Consider the following 21,667-nt stretch of genomic DNA (forward strand, 5'->3'; position numbering starts at 1 on the left):
TCATCCGAGGCTTTTCGATGTGACCTCATAAAATTATCACGACCACAACAACCATGAAAACAGTTGGATGGACATTGCTGCTCAATTGCAGCTGCCTGGTCAATGTTTTTACATTAGCAATTTAGCAAAGTTGATGGTGGTGTGTGTGTCTGTGCAAGTGAAAGACTGAGAGGGAGAGAGAGGGAGAGCGAGAGACAGATTTTGTGTTATCAGGTTTATGTTATGGACGCAGGTCGCATCAGAGCATTGGGCCGTATAGTGTGAGACCATGCATCATGACCTATGAACTTCTAACTCCTGCGATTCAATCGCACAGTTTGAGCAGGAGCTGAATAAAACAACTGAAAAAATCGCACACGGTATGCCCAGCTTAAGCAGTACCTTCATGATTGGTTTAGGCCATGATATGGGTATAATGTTGTCTGCTGTGGGCCACACAGAGACTTTCAGAGTTGCTAAGACTTTTTTTTTTTTTTTACTCGAATGGCTGGTCACACTGATGCAACCTAGGATTTGTTTTTAGAAAATGTAAAAAAAAAAATGTTTAAAAACAAATGTAAGAGAAGAACTTGGGATCCTGAGTGTGTGAGAACAGAGAAGGATCAGCTTTATTTCAGATTTTAGAGATAAACTTTTTCAGTTTGTGATGATTCTGTTCTCTTTGTGATTACAGAAGCTGCCCTTAGATTGAGACCTCAGCATCACCCAGTGGCAACAGACAAATCATCCTATATCTTCATTCTTTGTAGCAACTCCAAAACTGATCAAAAGAGTACAACGGTTATAGTACCACATGATGTGCTGTCAGTAAAAGCTGCAGCTGTTTGTAGATAAAGTTAAAGACAAAAAGTCAAAAGGATTAATCACCCATGTAACTGTGTCACCATATATCATGTATGTTGAACTAAAAGCTTCTGATCTGGAATTCTTTTACTGTTTTTGCCAATAGTGTGTTATTTACCATAAAGTAATCCGGAGTCATTAATACCAGAGAGAGCATAATATATATTTAAATATTTAACTTTCTTCAGGACTGAATATAATATCTTTAGGTAAAAGTCTAGAGCCTTCTGGGATTATCTGAGTACTTCTAACAATACACAAAGCAATGGTCTCCATCACAGTGTTCATGAAATGCTTGGTTTATCCGTCTTCTGAGGCGGGCCCAAGATGGAGTTCTGAAAAATGAAAAGAAAAAATTACACATCTTTTCTATAGTAATTGCTTTGAAGCACACACAGATGTCACACAGTAGAACTTTGTATTTATCTTTTATATTGGTTTAATTTTGAATTTAGTGTTTATTTGCGAGTGTAGTTTTAATTTCATGATTTTATTCTAATGTTTGTATTGCATGGTTTTTAGTGTTTTATTTGACTTTTTTTTTTTTAATCCACTGTGGATTGGCTGACATGGAACAATTAGCTGATAGGGATCACCTGCTGAGGTATGGGTGTATCCAGAGGTGGCCTTTCAGCTGTTTAAAGACCTATTAAAAGCAGGCTAGCTGAGCACAAGAGAGAGGCTCCAGACATGCAGAGGAACACAAGAAGGCCATGACGGACTCCAGTGCAGAATGCGAGCTGGGCTGGGATGTGATGGGCTCAGGTGGGGGACAGGAGACTCCTTCTCGTCTGTCTGGGACGAGGCTGGCGTGGACCCCGCTCTGGAGAAAAAATTTCTGGCCTGCTGGTGGACCCATAATGAACATTCATCTGGGGTTGCGGGACAATTACATCAGGGGATTTTAGTGCATGTAAAAAAAAATATTTTTATGGGTTTTAGAATTGTTTTATCTAGTCTCCGTGGGAATTTTAGCATATGGAGAACATTTTATTGTATACTTTTTTTTTATTATTTTGGTTGTTTTATTTCTACTGTCCGCCTCGGGGAATAAACTGTTGTTGATCAGACCTGCTTCATCTTTGTGCCCTTGGTGTCTGACTCGCTCGCTCCCCCCTTGTATCTAAAGAACCAATTCTGGCACGACAACTTTAGTGTCTACATTACACACAAACACACACACACACACTTTTTGGTTTAAAAAAATTGTGGAAATGACCTATATGTGAGAAACATAGATAACAGAAATGCAGATTTTTTTTTTAATTTTTAAAATTTTTACAAATCAAAATAATTAAAAGTATAATTTTCCCATGCAATTACTAACTTAGCCATCTCCTGGGGTCTGGGCTTGTCCTTCCCAGCGCTCATGAGGCTGCTTTTGCTGCACTGCGGTATGAGGTGTGCAGAACACTTTGTGCTAACCTGTTGATGGGATCTTGTGCCGCTACTACATCACTGGCCTCCAACTCCTAAAGAGACACCGGTATCCCTAAATTTAGCAGATATTAACTGCAGGCTAGCTTGCTACAACAAATAGGCTAATGTTAGCATTTTACCACAACTTCACCAGATGTAGCTAAGAAAACTAAACTTATGTCCAGTCCAGTGGAATAGCAAGGAAAGATGAAGGAAAATGATGACATACCTGCGGTTTAGAGGCTCCACCTGAAATTGAAGCAGCCATTGAAAGAAACAAGTACTAGTGGTCTCTATGATGTATACAATGCATGCTGGTCAGAATCCCTGCCCCTCAAGCGCGCACCCAGACACCAAAACAGTGCCAGCAAATTGAAACTGAAAAAAATGGATTGAAACTAAAAAAAATAAATAAACTATAAGCAAAAACAAAAAATACAATGTACAGCTTATATGTCAGTTACAGTTGTAATTGTTTTTCACTATCATTTTTTTCCCCACTTCCAGCACAAGATTTTTCAGTACATTTATTTCAGTTACCATATTTTTTTTTTCAGTTTCATTTTAAGGGGGCTAGCTCCGTATCTCTCAGTTAGTCATTCATGCTGTGGGCTGCTTCACTGTCTTGCTCTGCAGTTGGTCCTATTCCTCTCTGAAGGATCAGCAAAGCAGCTAGTGGTGATTTAAAAACTTTGGGTTTAACCACATCTGGTTTAGTTTAATAATAATCTTGGTAATGTATTATTTTACATTGGCCACCTTTTTTGTTGTAAATTTCAGTCCATTGTGGTGTGAATTTGTGAACATCAGTGTGTCAGCAGGCAAGTGTAAATATTGATATGAATGAACTGAATGTGTAAGAATGTAATCTGCAGAAACACTGTTTGAGCGTAAGTGGATCTCTTTCTTTTGACGGCTTCATCATCCAATGAATGGGTGAGGAGCAGATTCAGAGTAAAAGAGAGGAAGTAGGCAGATGTAGAGGGAGATCTAGGAATCGAGCACAGGAATAAAAGGACAGCGAGACAGAGAGGAGGATGTGGAGATGGGGACGAAAGAAAGAGGACAAGCTGTCTGCTGCTGATGGGATCCTCCTCTGCCGCCTGTTTTGCAGTCTGGTTGCTTAGCAACTGCAGTGGCCTAAAATAACCTGCCAGGGGACAGAAATAGACCAAAGATATTTGGACAGATAGTCTACTCTGTGTGCATGTGTGTGTGTGTCGTGAAGTGGGTTTTTTTAGCTCATTTGATTCATATATGACTTGAATCAATTGAGCAGCTTTGGGTTTGTTATGGTTAAACTACAGTGGTTTGAAGATGGACTATACTCCGGCTGTATATTTATATCTGCTGTAGTGATGTTTTAAATTAATAATAATAATAATAATAATAACTTTATTTATAAAGTGCTTTCAAACAAAGTGCTGTACAACTATTTGAAACTAAAAAGGTAAAAATTGTAAAAATATTATTATTTCATATTTTTATTTCAGCTTTTTATAGTTTTGTACAGTAATTGGCCCTTTGTTGTGGCACAGATAACTGAAAAATCTATTGGTTGTTTGTCTCAGATTTTTATTGCAATTTTCAACTTTTAATCACTGCATCTGATGTTTTGCAGTCAAGTTATGGTTAACAGCCTTAAAGTAGTAAGCATGCTGCAGAAGCCTTGAAACAGATACTTCATTCTAAATTGTCATAAAACAGTTCAGTTGAAGGAAATCACTTTATCTCCTTTTTACATAAAATTACTTAAAACACAATTCATTATATATAAATATTTTTAAAATATCTGTCAGAGATAAAGGTTGCTGTATAGGGACAATGTCTTTGTTGCTTAAAGGTTAACAAAGGGATGTATGTACCAGTCACAAATTGAAATGGAATGCCTTTTACAATGAGAATATTTGCTCACCCTTCTGCAAACTCATATTTTCTCTCCCTGCTGAAGAAATGATCCAGTTTAACCTTTGCCTTTGCTTAAGATTTCAGGTTTCAGGACCACCTTTTCATGGCAAGAGAATTAATGTTTTCTTAGAGGAGCCATTACTGTTAGGAACCTTAGGGAAATAACACATATCATCAGCTATGTAGCTGCCTAACAATCTCACTGGTTAAACATTTTTTTAAAGCACACCACATACTTGAGTCCATTTTTGAGTGTGTGTTTCTCCGACCGTATGTCACGACAAAGGCATATGGACAACACATCAGGCACGCTGGTGCAAAGCCATTACCCAGTGCTCTAACTGGTTGCTAAGCCGATTGTCAGGGAAGTGACATCAGAATGTTTAGTCAGCACTGGAGGCAGTTGCTGAGCAGTTTCTGCACCTTAGCAACCACTCCAGTGTCCCTGTAACACTACGTCCTGCAGAGAAGAGCGAGGGGTAAAAAAAACAAGCATGACAGCAGGAAGTACATGGTGCAGCAGTAAAGATGATATACATTATTGCAACAGGATGTCTATTTTTTCCTCATTGAGACAATCTACTGCCATGAAACATTAAAAAAGTCACAATACCATTAAACAAATGTGAACACTTTGAGGTATAAGAAGGATTGACATATTACAAGTATTTTTCTTCTTTATTATCCAAATTTGACATCTAGTAATACTGTCTCTTTTTGTAGTCATATAACGTTTTCTGAGTGGTAAATGTGGAACCCATAGTATATTTCATTACAAAATGTAAACAATTAACTTTGCACGAACTTTGTGGGGCTTATTGATGTTGATGATGATCAATATTTCTTTGTGAATTTTGTTTTTATTTTAATGCAGTTTAAAAAATTGTTTCACGTTCAGTTTTAAAATCCGTTTTGGAAAAGTTATTTTTACATCTAATTTAAGTTTGTAGTAACTTTAACACAGTTGGACCAAAATATTTAAACTCATGGAATTTCAAGATTCCATAAAGTCTAAAGTGGGGTTAGTTAGTAATGTAATTTTTTTTAAATTGACTTCTACATCATAATTTTGGAGTTCACAATTTTGGAGTAAAACTGAAATTAAGAAACTCTGTTATTAAAGTTTGTTTTTAAATGTGATTGATTATTGTATATATGATATTGTATCTGTTTTCCAGGAAAATATTTTAAATTTTCGAAGGAAAATTACTCAGCCCTGAACTGAATAAAGAGCTATTTATTTAGTGAGGGAAAAAAAGAACATTTAAACCCTAAGGAACTATTATCTTAACCTACTGAGAAAGCAGTGAACACATTTGTTATAATCTTAGTTTTTTCTGTCTTATCTTAAACAAGCTTTGAACAAGTTGGGCAAACCTCTGATTAAAAACGAATTTGCCCCTAACTGATACATTTAAAGCTCCTTGCTCTGCTTCAGCAGCACAAGAGACTAATGTTTCTCTGTGGTATCAGTGACATTTATTTAATTTCCGCCCGAGGCAGCGATGTGTATAAAGAGTGCTTGGATATAAATAAAAAAAAACCTGTAATGAGAATCTCTTCAGCAGGGAGATCGCAGCCTTCTAGCTAAAGTAAAACACCCTTAAACCTAAAAGCATAATTTGGATGAAACCACATTAAAGTTGGAGCAGGTGCATCTTATTTTGTTTGGCTCTCTCATATGTCTTCTTGGGTTCATTGAAAACTTTGGTGCAACCTCTGCTTCTGAGCAAGTCACACTTTGCATTGGGATCATGTAAGAAAAGAGAACGACTCCATTATTGTCCAAAAGGTTATCAAATACCTCCAAAAATGCAGGGAGGCAGGGAAGGAAGGGAATCCAAACACAACACTCCCAGCTGCCCAGGAGAGATAGAAACAGGTGAGGGTCCAATTATAATCTTTTAATGGGTGATACGAGTTTGTATAATCAATGTAAGAAAATAAGAACAAACAGGAGAACTATGGTCACAGCCAAATGTCTGATTTGGGGGATTTCTCTCTAACTATTATACAGTCTTTACCTTACTATATAAAGCACCTTTATGAGACCATTGTTATCAATTGGCACTATATAAATAAAGTTTAACTTAAAATAAAACTAAAAGAAACTCCTAACAGAGCTATATTTAGAAACAAACTGGTTTTTAAAATAATAATAATAATGATTCAAACTGAATTTGAAAGTTCGCTCACTTACAAACATATGAACAGTATCTAGTTTACCTGGTAGGTTCATTTTAATGGAAAGGGATATAATATCAACAAAAAAATCCAGAAAAAACACATTTCATAAAAGTTATACATTGATTTACACTGAGTGAGTACAGGGAGTGCAGAATTATTAGGCAAGTTGCATTTTTGAGGAATAATTTTATTATTGAACAACAACCATGTTCTCAATGAACCCAAAAAACTCAATATCAAAGCTGAATGTTTTTGGAAGTAGCTTTTAGTTTGTTTTTAGTTTTAGCTATTTTAGGGGGATATCTGTGTGTGCAGGTGACTATTACTGTGCATAATTATTAGGCAACTTAACAAAAAACAAATATATACCCATTTCAATTATTTATTTTTACCAGTGAAACCAATATAACATCTCCACATTCACAAATATACATTTCTGACATTCAAAAACAAAACAAAAACAAATCAGCGACCAATATAGCCACCTTTCTTTGCAAGGACACTCAAAAGCCTGCCATCCATGGATTCTGTCAGTGTTTTGATCTGTTCACCATCAACATTGCGTGCAGCAGCAACCACAGCCTCCCAGACACTGTTCAGAGAGGTGTACTGTTTTCCCTCCTTGTAAATCTCACATTTGATGATGGACCACAGGTTCTCAATGGGGTTCAGATCAGGTGAACAAGGTGGCCATGTCATTAGTTTTTCTTCTTTTATACCCTTTCTTGCCAGCCACGCTGTGGAGTACTTGGACGCGTGTGATGGAGCATTGTCCTGCATGAAAATCATGTTTTTCTTGAAGGATGCAGACTTCTTCCTGTACCACTGCTTGAAGAAGGTGTCTTCCAGAAACTGGCAGTAGGACTGGGAGTTGAGCTTGACTCCATCCTCAACCCGAAAAGGCCCCACAAGCTCATCTTTGATGATACCAGCCCAAACCAGTACTCCACCTCCACCTTGCTGGCGTCTGAGTCGGACTGGAGCTCTCTGCCCTTTACCAATCCAGCCACGGGCCCATCCATCTGGCCCATCAAGACTCACTCTCATTTCATCAGTCCATAAAACCTTAGAAAAACCAGTCTTGAGATATTTCTTGGCCCAGTATTGACGTTTCAGCTTGTGTGTCTTGTTCAGTGGTGGTCGTCTTTCAGCCTTTCTTACCTTGGCCATGTCTCTGAGTATTGCACACCTTGTGCTTTTGGGCACTCCAGTGATGTTGCAGCTCTGAAATATGGCCAAACTGGTGGCAAGTGGCATCTTGGCAGCTGCACGCTTGACTTTTCTCAGTTCATGGGCAGTTATTTTGCGCCTTGGTTTTTCCACACGCTTCTTGCGACCCTGTTGACTATTTTGAATGAAACGCTTGATTGTTTGATGATCACGCTTCAGAAGCTTTGTAATTTTGAGGCTGCTGCATCCCTCTGCAAGATATCTCACTATTTTTGACTTTTCTGAGCCTGTCAAGTCCTTCTTTTGACCCATTTTGCCAAAGGAAAGGACGTTGCCTAATAATTATGCACACCTGATATAGGGTGTTGATGTCACTAGACCACACCCCTTCTCATTACAGAGATGCACATCACCTAATATGCTTAATTGGTAGTAGGCTTTCGAGCCTACACAGCTTGGAGTAAGACAGCATGCATGAAGAGGATGATGTGGACAAAATACTCATTTGCCTAATAATTCTGCACTCCCTGTATTTGATACTCTACAACCCAGCCAGAATTCTGGCACGTAAATTACAGTCAATTACAGATAGTCCTAATCTGAAATTGTTATGTTTATAAAGTCCACATGCTTACAGAATCAGATTCTTCCACTCGTCCATTCTCTACTCGACCCACTGTGTTGGGAGGAAGAAAAATGACCTAAAGAACACCATCCCCAGAATCAAGCATGGATGTGGCTGTTTTTTCTGCTAAAGGTATAGGATAACTTAATCAAAGTGAGGGACCAGTGAGAAGCTCCTTCTCTCAACCAGAACGCTAAAGATAGGTCATGAATGGGTTCATTTCTTTGTGAGTAAGCACATTTACAAATTCAGCAGGGAATAAAATAATTATTTACCCCCACTGTAAGGTGCTCCACCAAAAACTTTCTTGTGATTGCTTTTCTTGCTTGCCCGCAGTTTGCATGGGTGATGTTGACTTGTCTGCAAACTTCTCACCAAGCAGTAGTGCAACTGTAAAAGAACCAACTGCCTTCAAAGTAAAATTGTTGCCTTTTGAACACTCCCAGATACATACGAGATAGAAACATGGGTGATATGTTTGAAATGTTTGCTAGAGTGGTGAGGTAGAAATTTCCCTTTGAAAGCAAACATTCTCCATCTCGGATTTGAGTTGCACTTTTCCAATTTAGTAGTTAGCTAATGTTTGCAGACAAGTCTGCATCTTCCATAGCAATCTGCTAGTAACCAAAGCAATCACAAGGTTTTTGATGCAGTGCCCTCTTTGTGACTGATTTCCCTTAGCCATGGCAAGCAGCCGCCAGCAATCAGTCCTGTAATACACATTTTTCCCTACTCTCAGAAAAATTATGGTTCTGAAATGGTTCTTCAGATGTCTGGTTCTTTAAAGAACCATTGTTTGAAAGGTTCGTTGTGGCACCAAATAAGGTTCTTCTATGGCATCAGTCTAAAGAACCACTTTTGGTTCCAGTTGGCACCTTTATTTTTCTGAGTGTAGTGGCCAGAGGTTGCAAGGGTCTTTTGGCCTGTGTGATTAAAGCCTAACCAAACCAAAACCATTTAGTTGGACCTCTCGAACATCTCTTCCTGGGCAGTTTCCCATAATGATATTTTACACAGGGAAAGACCCAAATTCAGGAAAAATGCAGAGTAGAGATAAAGACACACAGTCTGAATCTTTAATCCAGAAACAGGCAGTGAGGCAAACCGTCCAGTAGCAGCAGGCAAAGACAGACAAAGACTGTGAAGCAGTTCAAAGCATTATACACAAAAGGATCAGTAGGCAACAAAAGCTGGAAAACAGTGAGTTATACTAGAAAAATGAGGAACATGCCTTGAAAGTTTGACTGGGAAAAGCACAAGACAACTCCTCTGGCCATTGAGGAGTAAAAAAGCGGTTAAAAAAGGAGGTATATTCACTTAGGAGACTAATGGGAGACAGGTGTGGCAGACTAAACACAGGTAACACTAATGAGATAAACAAAGCTGTTATTTCCCCATCACATTCAGCATGTTTAATTTATAGAATCTGTAAATACCTGTTATAGTAATACTGTCAAACAACAGACTCCAAGCAAACGCAGTTCACTGGACCTATATCCAGTCTAAAAGAATCCAGATGTGACAATCCACATAACAGTTTCACCATGTATCTCATCATAAAATTGGCTTCTTTCACTTGTTTTACTGATTTAGTCGTGGCAAATAGCCTCATAAAGTTTAAGTGCCTCAGCAGTCCCCGATGTTGTCTCATTTATCTCGATTAACAGAAACATTACATTTGTGGTTTCCTATTTTAAAGAAACTTCACGACATTTAGAAGTTAATGTGTGCTTTATTGTGACATAATTATTTTGTAATTTCAGCGCTGAATGTGTTGCATGTCTCCATCTGTTTTTCATTTATCACAGCAGAGTTTCGCTGTCCATAGCCTGAGGTGTCTTTTTGTCCTCTCGGAGCACGCTGCATGACTGTTTCACACTTTCGTGTATCACAATTTTGAATCATTGGGATTTTTTGAAGTTGCAATTCATACCAAGTTAAATTGCATACCTAAGTCCGAGGAAAGCCACTGTTGTCACACCACTGAGCTGCCAACATTTTCACCATAAGGACATTGTAGAAGTGTTGTTTAGTGTAATATAAAAAAAGAGAAATTAATGTGGACAAATTTCATTTCAGCTCATCGTCACACAGAGCACTGTGGTGTCCTTTAACACCCAGCACACACAGGTGCAGCAAGCTATTTTTATTCCCTATATTTTTGTAAATTACACCATTGCTAGTCTACCAACAGCCTAAATTAATTGATTTTGGTTCAGATAAAGGCGCCTACACGCTTTGGGATTTTTGCATTGTTTTCTGCAAGAAACACAGTGTGAAATTGATCTAATGAACTTGTGTAGGACATCAATTTCGATGCCTGTAGACTATACAGTGACAGTATGTGCTGAACTGGGGCAAAGGTACATCACTGTTCAATGCTACGACCTCCGAGCTGGGTCATAATAACAGTTGGGGGACACATACAAACAAGGCTTCAGCTGTTGAAACCTCTTTATTGTTGAAATCACAAATATTTTGTATTTCCACCCTTGAGGATATTTGAAAGTGCATGGGATTTTTCCCAACCAGTCTACATGTGTTTTGTGGACTTTGACCACATCTCTTGGGGTGTCCTGTTTGGGAGTGGAATATCAGTCCCATTGTTACGAGGGAATAAATCTCAGTATAACTGTAGTTAGAGCTCTGTTTGAATTGCTGGGAATAAGTCAGACTCTTTCCTGTTGGGCTTTGGACTCCTCTAGAGCTGCCTTTTGTCACTGTTTCTGTTCATAATTTTTATGGACAGATATTTTAGGTGCAGCCAAGTAGTGGGGTGTGCCAGGTTTGATGGGGTCATAGTCATGTCTCTGTATCTTGCAGATGTTGTAGTCCGCCTAGCTTCATTGAGTAAAGACCTTCAGCTTACATCGGGAAGGTTTCGAGTAGGGCTGGGCAATATGACCCAAAATTCATATCTCGATATTTTTTAGCTGGATGGCGATATAAGATATATATCTCGATATTTTTTAAAGCCATAAAGTAAGAACAAAAAGAGAGTTCTTAGTCAAAGCTGTGTCCCAGATGTCACACAGGCACTTTTATTAACATACAGCATAGATGTGCATGAAAAAAACTACTCAAAAATAAATTATGAGTATTTATTAAATAATAATGCTCCATAAATAAACGAAAAATATGTTGTTGTTGTCCATAACAAAAAGCTCACAATTGTGCAGTCAAAATGTAAACTAAAAGACGCTGAGCATAATAACATAGACCGATTTCACAGCTGCTCTGTTCCCAACTTCTACTGCGTGACTGACAGCCTGGAGTTTGAAATCCGCTTCAGGTGCCATTTATGGTCCTTATACACACACAATATGGTAATATTACGTTGAAGCACAGTGCGTATTACTACGCGAGGCTCCTCGGACAATCCATCAAGCGGTGCAGCTCCGTAGCTTACCAAAGTCGTACTAAAACATTTTTTTGACAGATTGCTGAGCGCCGTGTTCCACATAAAATCGGTTCGCGATCATCAAGCAAAACCAGAATTCATACATAAGGTGCGCTGTCAACTTTTGAGAAAATGAAAGGATTTTAGGCTGTGCATCCCCTGTGGGCTGCATGGCGTTAGCGTGGTTAGCTCGTTAGCATGGTTAGCTCGTTAACACGTTGACGCTGTCCAGCCCCACGCACGGAGCGATGTGCAGTAACTCGTTAACGGAGATTTGCCGTGTTCATATTGTCGCTGCCTGCAGGTGAAGCTATGGGGGAGGAGGGGGAGTTGTGTTCAGTGAAAGAGAGGCGAGGCCGAGTAATGTTGCGTAGAGACAAAAGTGGACGAAAGAGAGGCAAACTTATGGCTCCACAACTAATTATAACGTATATATCGATATGAAGGATATGGTCACATCTTATATCTCGTATAAAAATATATCGATATTTTTAAAAAACTCGATATATCGCCCAGCCCTAGTTTCGAGGTTTGTATTGAGTTTCTGGGCAGATAGAGAGACTGACAGGCCTGTTGTCATGTAGATGCTGTACTGGTCTGTTGTGGTCAAAAGAGGCAGCAGCGTGTTAAAGCAAAGGTCTCAGTGAACTTGTGGGTAGTAATCAAAAATTTGAGGTACAGCAGAAAAGAGCTTCCTTTAACAGATGCCTGGGCTCAGTTTTAGAGGTTTTAGGGCTTGGTCATTTTCATATTCAGGGTGCTCCTTCACATCAAAGGGAGCCAGTTGAGATGATTCAGACGTGTGAACACGACACTTACTACATGCCTCCTAGGTGTTTCTAAGATATTCATCTGGGTGGAGAGCCCAGTGCAGATTCAGGGCACGCTAGAGAGATTATGTCTCTTGCCTAGTTTGGTTTCCTCCTGAAAGAGCTCGAGGATATGCCTGGGGAGAGGGAGGTCTCGGCATCTCTGGTTAGACTGGTGCCTCTTGTGAGCTTGATAAAAAGCGGAAAGTGAATGTATAGAAGTTTTATTTCTACATTCTCCCTTTGTGGTTATTTGTTTGTTTTTTCTACCTCTTCATGGCAGTATCTCGGTGAGCAGCTCTTAAAAGAACTACACCTCTGACAGAATATCTTAAATATTTGGAAAAAGTTAACAGAATGACAAAAAATACGACTCAACACACAGTTACATATGGTAAGAATTGCTCAAAAGATTGATTAAATAGTAATGTAACTAAAATAAAGGCTCTCAAAGGGTAAATTCTGGAACAAAACACATCAAAATGCAATGTAAAAAAAAGATAAATATATAACAATAAAGTGGCACTATAAAGAAAAGTTGTTTAATAAATTCAAAAAGCAGAATAAATAAAATTACTTACTAAATGTAGTTAAAAAACAACAAGCACAGTGAATGTTAGATGGCAATAAAGTGGCTTAGTATAACAGCCTTCTGGAGCTCTGTGTCCATGCTTAGATCAATCATGAGCAGGTCTGGTAGTACAACATCCTGTCTGCTTCACAGCTGGAGTTCATGTCTGCAACCATGTAATTTACTGGTTTTCGCTTTCACATTGGGCTCATTTATAGATATAGAACTGCTTTGTTCAATCAGGACATGGTCAAACTTTAAATTCCTTGTTTCAGTAGCGTGTTTATCTCTTTTCCTTTTTCTTTAAAGGGAAAAAAAACATAGAATCTGTGAATAGTGGCTTTTTTAAAACCAGGAAACAACTTAGTTATTAATACTGCTATGGTGCCCTGTGCTCATTACATCCTGTTTTTCAACTTCTGCCCTGAAGAGCTTCTTAGCCACATTGCCCTTAGTCAGTGTTGCTTTAATGCGGTCTTACTGCTGACATCAATTATAACTTCATACAGCCTTCGTTGAGTGTTTGATGTGGGTTCTCTGTAATTTCACAGAGTGAAGATGGTGCAGACCAGGACAGTCCAGAGGAGGGGACACCGGCGAGCCCCCGCAACAAGCGCAGAGTGGGTCGTCCCAGCAGGAAACGCAAACAGCTGCTTCCTGTGAGTACTGTACTTAAAGCCTGATGGTGTTTTGTGCTTTAAACTGCAGAAGAATGATTGATTATCTGTTCACCTATTAAAAAAACTCCCCTCTCTAATCTGCAGAGGTTTGTTAAACATGCATGCACAACTTTCCTTCTTATTCATTCATACCTGCGAGCTTCCGTGCATCAGCTGTAGTCAAATCATATCATACAGAAACACACTGATCTGGAGGCGCATTTACTGCATTAAGTGTCACATTTGAGTGTGTCTGACATAGTAGCTTGTGTGGGTTGCTTTTTTCTGCTTCAGTGTGTTACAGAGAGAGACTTCTTTCTTAATCAGCATCTTTGAAAGGGGGAGTCCCCTACACATTGACTGTTTGCAAATGTAGTCATCGCAGTCCTCCACATGTAATGGCAGTTTAATACACTCATCAATTTCTGGTCAGCATGGCTCCAGCCCCCACATTTTCCATATACCACTTAAAGTCTGGCTGGAACAGGAGTTAGATAATCTCTAGCATCAGTTGAAGTCATAAAAATATGACTTTAGGTTGGTGGATTGCTCAGAAGTGGGCATGACTTGAATGTAAGAAGCACAAACTGACTGATACTGAGCTGTAGAAAAAAGAAGTAGGAGGAGGATAAAGGACTCAACAGTTGTGAGCAAAGTTTTTGCCACCTAAAATCCAAACGCACTCCTCCACCTATGATATCTTTCCCAGCCTCTGCCAAATGCAAGCCAACAGTTATCACTAAGGTTAGTTTAATGTCCCAAATCATATTTTATTGGATCATTGTAAGATGAGTGCTCACATTTTGCAAGAAAAAGACATTATGTTTGGCATTTAAATGATTAGCACTGGGTTTTTTTCATCCATCTATTCATTTTCCTGTGTTTATCCAATTCAGGGCTGGAGCCTGTCCCAGCTTTGGCAGGGCAAGTCCAGGGTGACCTGTCCAAGGTGGGTGCACCCTGGACAGTAACATAGAGTCGCAACTTAACAGCCTGTCTGATGTACTTCTAGCTTAGATATAATGACACTTTGCTGTTTTTCAACAAATATCTAGTTTGTTAGCGCTTCGATGTGGGTATGAAACCAACTCCAATTTCTTCCAAACCTTGTGCTAACTTTGCATTACCTGGTAACCTGTGCTTGTGAGCAGATATAACAGCAGATTTAACTCTCTGCACTTCTACATCCTCCATCTGTCTTCACTGTTCTTGAATGCTTCACCAACCTCTTCCCAACAGTTACCTGGCTAGTTAGCATTACCCAGCATGCCTTTTGGTGATGTCATTTTGCAAATGTGTTATTAGTGATTTTTCCTAATAACACTTACCAGAGTTAGTGTTGGGGCAGTGATTTTTGTCTTACAGTAATAAACTTATAATACATTTAAACCACTTGGAAAGCCTCAGCATGCACTTTATCTGTTCACCAGTAGGGCAGGATTTTAAAATTTTTAATCATGAATGAAATGATGGTACATTTGGTAAGTCAGGCACTAACAGCCACCCAGCCTCATATAATAATGTGACCCTTTATTCAAAATGCAATTTTTGAACTTTTCTCCAGCAAAATATATATATAAAAAACAGGTTAAAATTTTCAGGGAACCAGTGCTTGTTTCTAGTACTTGTTTCAGAAACTATTGTATAAAAACATTTTGGTTTAAGACTGTGACACCTGGAGTGGGTGTAAAATTTATTTAGTCCCAGTTTTTAAACAGAACTTAAATGTGTTTTTCAGGACTGAACATTTAATGTCTTATGAAGTTATGAGGGTTCACAAATACTAGAAAAAAGGTGACTTAACAAAAAAAGAGGTTTCAACCCACCCCTGTGTATTTCAAGGGTCTGTCAATCAGGAAAAATAGTGATAATTAGAAGGAAACATTTTCTATGACTTCTTTAAATATGTCAAACAATCTGCTAATTTTACAGTGCCTGGTGGAAAGCAGGACCCACATTTATTATGAGAATGTTGCTGCTGTATTTGTCGTTTACTTTTACCCATTGTGACTATGTTCCTTACTACTCCTTTTCAAGCTTTACTCTGAGTTTGAGCTGGCATCCATCCAATCTCTCTTAGTGCAGCAGTAAATAACCTGTGACTCGTGTTACAGAGCTGCATTAGCACTGTAATAATTACACTGTGTGGTATATTTCATCACTAGCACTGACTTCAGGTCTTTGGCAGTTCCCCTCTGTCATATTTCTCTCAGCATTCATTCTCTAACCGCTTACTTTGTGTGTATTGTGTGTGTGTGTGTGTCTTTGTACCGACTGAACTCTGTGGCAGAATCAGCAAGTCAATATAGCTGATCAAACAGCCCCAGACAAGAGGAATACTGAGTGAACTACTCAGAAGGAAAGAGAGTGTGTGTGTGTGTGTGTGTGTGTGTGTGTGTGTGTGTGTGTGTGTGTGTGTGTGTGTGTGTGTGTGTGTTTGTGTGCTGATATCCTTGCACAGACCAAAAACCTTTGTTGTGAGGTCATTTAGGCAGGTCCTCACATTTTATAAGGCAATAGGTGGGTTAGGATTTGGTTTCAGCGCACAAAGGGTTGTAGTTATGGTTCATTGTGATGGTTGAAGATTAGGATAGATTAGATTGTCAGTTAGTGCCCTCATAAATATAGAAAAACCAACGTGTGTGTATGTTTGTGGATATGCATGTGTGCAGGAGAGCAGGTCTGATCATGCTTTGATGTCTGAGCCCTGACAAAGCGAGCAGGATGAATGTGGGTCCTGTCAGACACAGGCACACAGTCACACACTCACACACAAATGTATTTCCATAATCTCTGTGGGGTTTACTTATTGACACTGAGCATTCCCTTAACCTAACACTAACGATCACAAGTGAATATTTAAGCTTAACTTTAATTACTTTAAACAGGAGGAAAAAACATCTGATTACTCAACCAGTCTGAAAGTAAGAAAACAGACATAACTGACAAATCATCAAATCATATTTTAAATGTCCCTGAACTGTGAGGCATTTTGTACAGCGTGTATGGAGCAACCCAATTCCTACATCACTACTGCCTCAAAACTTGTTAGTTTCCATCTCACTACATCTTCTAGTAGCGGGTGGTGTTGCAATATCTTAGTAACACCAGTGAAGTTCTTTAACCGACTACCCTACAAATACACAATGTAATGACTGAGTTGCAACATTACAAACTGGCGATGTTGCCAACTTTGCTTTGTGGCTGAAAAACAAGCAGACAGCACAGAAACTTTTCTACAATGTGTAACCTAATTCTAGATGTTATTATTGTATTACCCTAATTAAATATTTCTACAATGTGTAACGCTACTGCAGTGCTGTACTACATACATATTCAGGATGTCTTTTCCTTCTGTGGCTTCTCTTAATAACTTCAGCAATCAAGCTAAGTGGTTATATAAAGGTGGTTATCAATTCATAAATCAGCCCAGGTATTCCTAATCTTGGCTTGCATGTACAGATCTAGTAACTGTAGAACAATTTTACAAAGGAAGATAAAAGTATAACATTAGAAAAATACAGATGTTAAATATGTAATTCAGAATGAAACCAACAAACAAAGCTTCTGCACACAAATCAGCTGTGTGTGTCTGAGAGGAAAAATATAGTACTAAAAGTACTATATGCATGTGTGTGTGTCTGTAAGTGTGTGAGAGTATGTGTGCTCTGTGCACTTTAGTTAGTAAGACTGGAAAAGTGCTCTATAAATAAAGTTTATTGAAACGAGAAAAGAAAGTCAACAGACATGCCTACTCCGTATCAAAGTTAACAGACTGATTTGGATTACAGCCTTTTTGATATATAATTTACAACTGCATGTTCAATTAAGTTGTATATGTATATGTGTGTGTGTGTGTGTGTGTGTGTGTGTGTGTGTGTGTGTGTGTGTGTGTGTGTGTGTGTGTGTGTGTGTGTGTGTGTGGTTGTTTGTGAGGCAGTTTTAGCGTTGTTCTTTCAGTTGCAGTGGTCTAAGAACAAGTGAAAAAAGCTGAAAGAATAACAAATACAAATACAAACATCAAACCACTTACCTACATTTTATATAAGACGGCAAGTAAAAGGCTTAAGTGCCCTGTTTTCACTTATAAAACAAGTTTAACCTTCTTTGCAGCCAACAGGAAAATATAGCAAGGAATAAAGTTGCTTATAAGAATTGCTGTCTCGTATTAATTTTTGTCAGAGAAAGTCAAAACTGTAAACTATCTCAAAAAGACCCCTCTTCTAACTGTGCACTTAGGACCACAGGCTTTTCCACCAATGGTAACGCCTTTTTCCACAGAACTGACTGGTCATTAAGCTGGTTTTGTACTTGCTGCTGTCTTATCTCGTGCATAACCTACTGTAGGTGTGCAGCATAAGTTGGCATGGGAATGTAGCCCCTATAAGAATTCATCTAAAAACTCGTGATTAAACTTGAAGTTATCTATTGGAGCCAACTCATCCTCTGGGCTTTACTTTTTTCTGTTAGTAATGTGAAACGTAAGCAGACATAGGAGAGCTTTTATGTATAGAAGGGGTGGGCAACTCCAGGCCTCAAGAGCCGGTGTCCTGCAGGTTTAAATATCACCCTGGGTCAACACACCTGAATCAAATGATTAGTTCATTACCAGGCCTCTGGAGAACTTCAAGAAATGTTGAGGAGGTAATTTAGCCATTTAAATCAGCTGTGATGGATCAAGGATACATCTAAAACCTGCAGGACACCGGCTCTCAAGGCCTGGAGTTGGCCACCCCTGATGTATAGGCTAGCATTTATTTGGCCGACTTGCAATGGATAAACAATGCATCATCATCAAATTGACTATTTACACACATCCCTGAAGTTTTAAATTCAAATTCAAATTTTATTTGTCACGTACACAGTCATACACAGTACGATATGTAGTGAAATGCTTGGACAACTGCTCGTGACCTAAAGAAAACAAAAAAGGAAAAGGCTATGAATAAGATAGGAAATAAATATGAAAAATTAAAAAGGGTAAATTTAACTAGGAAGGAATAGAATATAAATTAAGGTTAAAAATGAAATAACTGTACAACACAAATTAGAATGAAGGGTAAATTTAACTGGGAAGAATAAGATAAAGATAAATATATAAATTAAAGTTGAAAATAAAATAACTGTACAACAAAATACACAATACACAATATAGAACTATATAAGAATGTATGAAGAAATCTAAATATAAATAAATATATACACAATAACAGCAGCTGTACAAGTATTAACCGGAAATGAAGAATATAGTGACCAGTGTTGTGCAAAACCAAAGTCCAGAAAGTCCAGTGTGTGTGTAAGAACTGTATGTGTGGGTCAGTACTGTGTGGTGGTGTGATTGAGAGACCGTATCGCCTGCGGGAAGAAGCTCCTCCTCAGTCTCTCTGTGTTGGTCTTCAGGGAGCGGAATCGCTTTCCTGACCTCAACAGAGAGAACAGTCTGTTGTTGGGATGGCTGAGGTCCTTCACGATCTTTCTGGCCTTGGTCCAGCACCGCCTGCTGTAGATTGAGTGCAGGTCAGGGAGCTCGGAGCGGATGGTGCGCTCACCTGACCGCACAACCCTCTGTAGAGCTCGTCTGTCCTGCATGGTGCTGTTCCCGAACCAGGTTAAGATGTTTCCCGCCAGGATGCTCTCTATGGTGCACGAGTAAAAGTTCCTGAGCACCTTGGAGGGCAGTTGGAAGTCTCTCAAGCGTCTGAGGTGGTAGAGACGCTGTCGGGCCTTTTTCACCACGGTGTTGATGTGACAGGACCATGACAGGTCCTGCGTGATGTGAACTCCGAGGTATTTGAAGCTGTCCACTCTCTCCACTGGGCACTTGTTGATGACAGGGGTCTGGTAGTTCCTCTCCTGCTTAGTGCTGAAGTCCACTATCAGCTCCTTTGTCTTACTGACGTTTAGAAGGAGGTTGTTCCTCTGGCACCAGTTCTCCAGATTCCTAATCTCCTTCAGGTAGGCCGTCTCGTTGTTATCAGAGATCAGGCCCACCACGACGGTGTCGTCAGCAAACTTGATGATGGTGGTGGAGCTGGTAGTGGCCACACAGTCATATGTGTACAAAGAGTACAGCAGGGGGCTCAGAACACACCCCTGGGGGGCTCCAGTGCTGAGAGTGGTGGAGGCTGAGACATGTCCGCCCATCCTTACTGCCTGTGGTCTGCCAGTTAGGAAGTTGGAGATCCACTGACACATAGATGAGCTGAGTCCCAGATGCTCCAGCTTGGTGGTGAGTGTGGAGGGAATTATGGTGTTAAATGCAGAGCTGTAGTCTATGAAGAGCATTTTAACATAATTCCCCCTTCTAGTGTCCAAGTGAGTGAGTGATGTGTGGAGGAGATGAGAGATGGCATCGTCTGTGGAACGATTTGGACAGTAAGCAAACTGTAGTGGGTCCAGTGTGTCTGGTAGTGAAAAAATGATGAAGTCTCTGACCAGGCGTTCAAAGCACTTCATCACTACTGAGGTGAGGGCTACAGGGCGATAGTCATTGAGAGAAGCAGGGTGGGGTTTCTTCGGGACAGGAACAATGATGGACTCTTTGAAGCATGTGGGGATCACCGACTGAGATAAAGAGATGTTGAATATCTCAGTGAACACAGGAGCTAGCTGGTATGCGCAGTCTCTTAGGATACGACCTGGGATGCCGTCTGGTCCTGCTGCTTTCCTGGTGTTCACTCTCTTGAAGGCTCTCCTTACTTCATGCTTTTTTACTTTATGCTCCCTGTAGTGAGACAAGTCCTCCAAGGTTGGTGTGCACTCAGGTTAAAGTCCCCACCAGGACATACAAATATGAAAAGCACAAATACACAATCACACCGTGGAGTCTGACCAGGAATTGTGTGGATCTCCAGGGTGGAGCTGTCAGTAACTATATAGAGCAGAGATGGGTCAAGAAAGCCTCAATTTCTTCTCTCTCTCTCTCCACTTGTTCTCTTCCATCAAAAGTAACCACACTCTCGCCTGTACACACATAATATTAGAGTAATGATGATGGTTTAATGGATGATTAAATTAGCCTTTGTCTTTGTTTCCTTCATCATTTCATTGCTTTGTTTTCCCGCTGGTCAGTATTTTTTTCTAAGTTAAGATAGTATTCCCCCTCCTCCTCCTATTTCCTCCCTCATTTTGATCCCATTTCTTCCTCTCTGCTTCAACCATGTGTGGAGCAGCTGGTGGGTTATTATGCATGTCTGTGTGTTACTGTAGATTAAAGTAGTTTGAAGGACAGTAGGACTACAGAGTTATATTGGAACACTTCCCAACATTTAACGTGCTTCAACGTGAAAATCCCCCTCAGTTTTTTATAAAAAATGAAACTCTCCTTGCACTATAATAACTAGATTCAATCTTAGGTTATGCTAAACTATAATTATTTAAACTGCTTGGCTCTTAGCTCAGTCAGACTATGCATGTCAACCAGACCTTTCGATTCACTTTTGGTGCATGTGGAGTTTCGTTTGGTTTCTTTTGGTGTTTCCGTTTTGCATCCAGACCACAAAAAGGTCACAGATGGATTGCGAACAGATTGTGGTTGGCATGTCTGACAAAAAAGTATCATGACACGTGGTTGGTGGATAAAAATGACAATTTTGGTCACAACATTTAAAATAGCAAGCAAAAGATCGTGTGGTGTTGAGTTCCTATGTGCAGTCATATAAATATGATCAACTCATATAAAAGTAAAAAAATCTGCCAGAAAACACTCAACCTTTACCTGATTATAATGAGTAAGGGAAACAATGTCAGGTACAAAGTGTGGTCATTTTGTTTGTGTTCATTATACCTCTACATCTATCACAGATATCCTAAAAAGTGCCATAAATTAATGGCACTAATGCATTTTTGTGTCACCTGACTGTGAGGAAGAATTAAGAATTAAAAGAGATAAAGGACACATTTTGGGGAAATATATATTAAAAGTGAAATCTATATACAGCAGTGCAGATGTGAAAGATAATAAATAGATAAATAAATAAGTAGATAGACCAGCTTGTGAGTTGTACATGGACAGTAGTGGAAATGACCAACGGTAGCAGGTATGACAGTAATGCAAATGGTTGCAGTAAAGTGCCA

The 21,667-nt window shown here is 39.4% G+C and overlaps 1 protein-coding gene across 9 annotated transcripts in view; it reads left to right on the forward strand.

The window, feature by feature from the left end:
• LOC113006752 (DNA (cytosine-5)-methyltransferase 3A-like) overlaps positions 1 to 21,667 on the forward strand; it is a 92,990-nt gene that overhangs the window by 19,238 nt on the left and 52,085 nt on the right. For all 9 annotated transcript variants that reach the window (XM_026142905.2, XM_026142909.2, XM_026142910.2 and 6 more), the window contains exon 3: positions 13,484 to 13,591. In XM_026142905.2, coding sequence (XP_025998690.1) covers positions 13,484 to 13,591 — 108 coding nt within the window. The remainder of the gene's footprint in view (positions 1 to 13,483; positions 13,592 to 21,667) is intronic.

This window comes from Astatotilapia calliptera, chromosome 15, assembly GCF_964374335.1.
Source record: "Astatotilapia calliptera chromosome 15, fAstCal68.1, whole genome shotgun sequence".
Lineage (NCBI taxonomy): Eukaryota > Metazoa > Chordata > Actinopteri > Cichliformes > Cichlidae > Astatotilapia > Astatotilapia calliptera.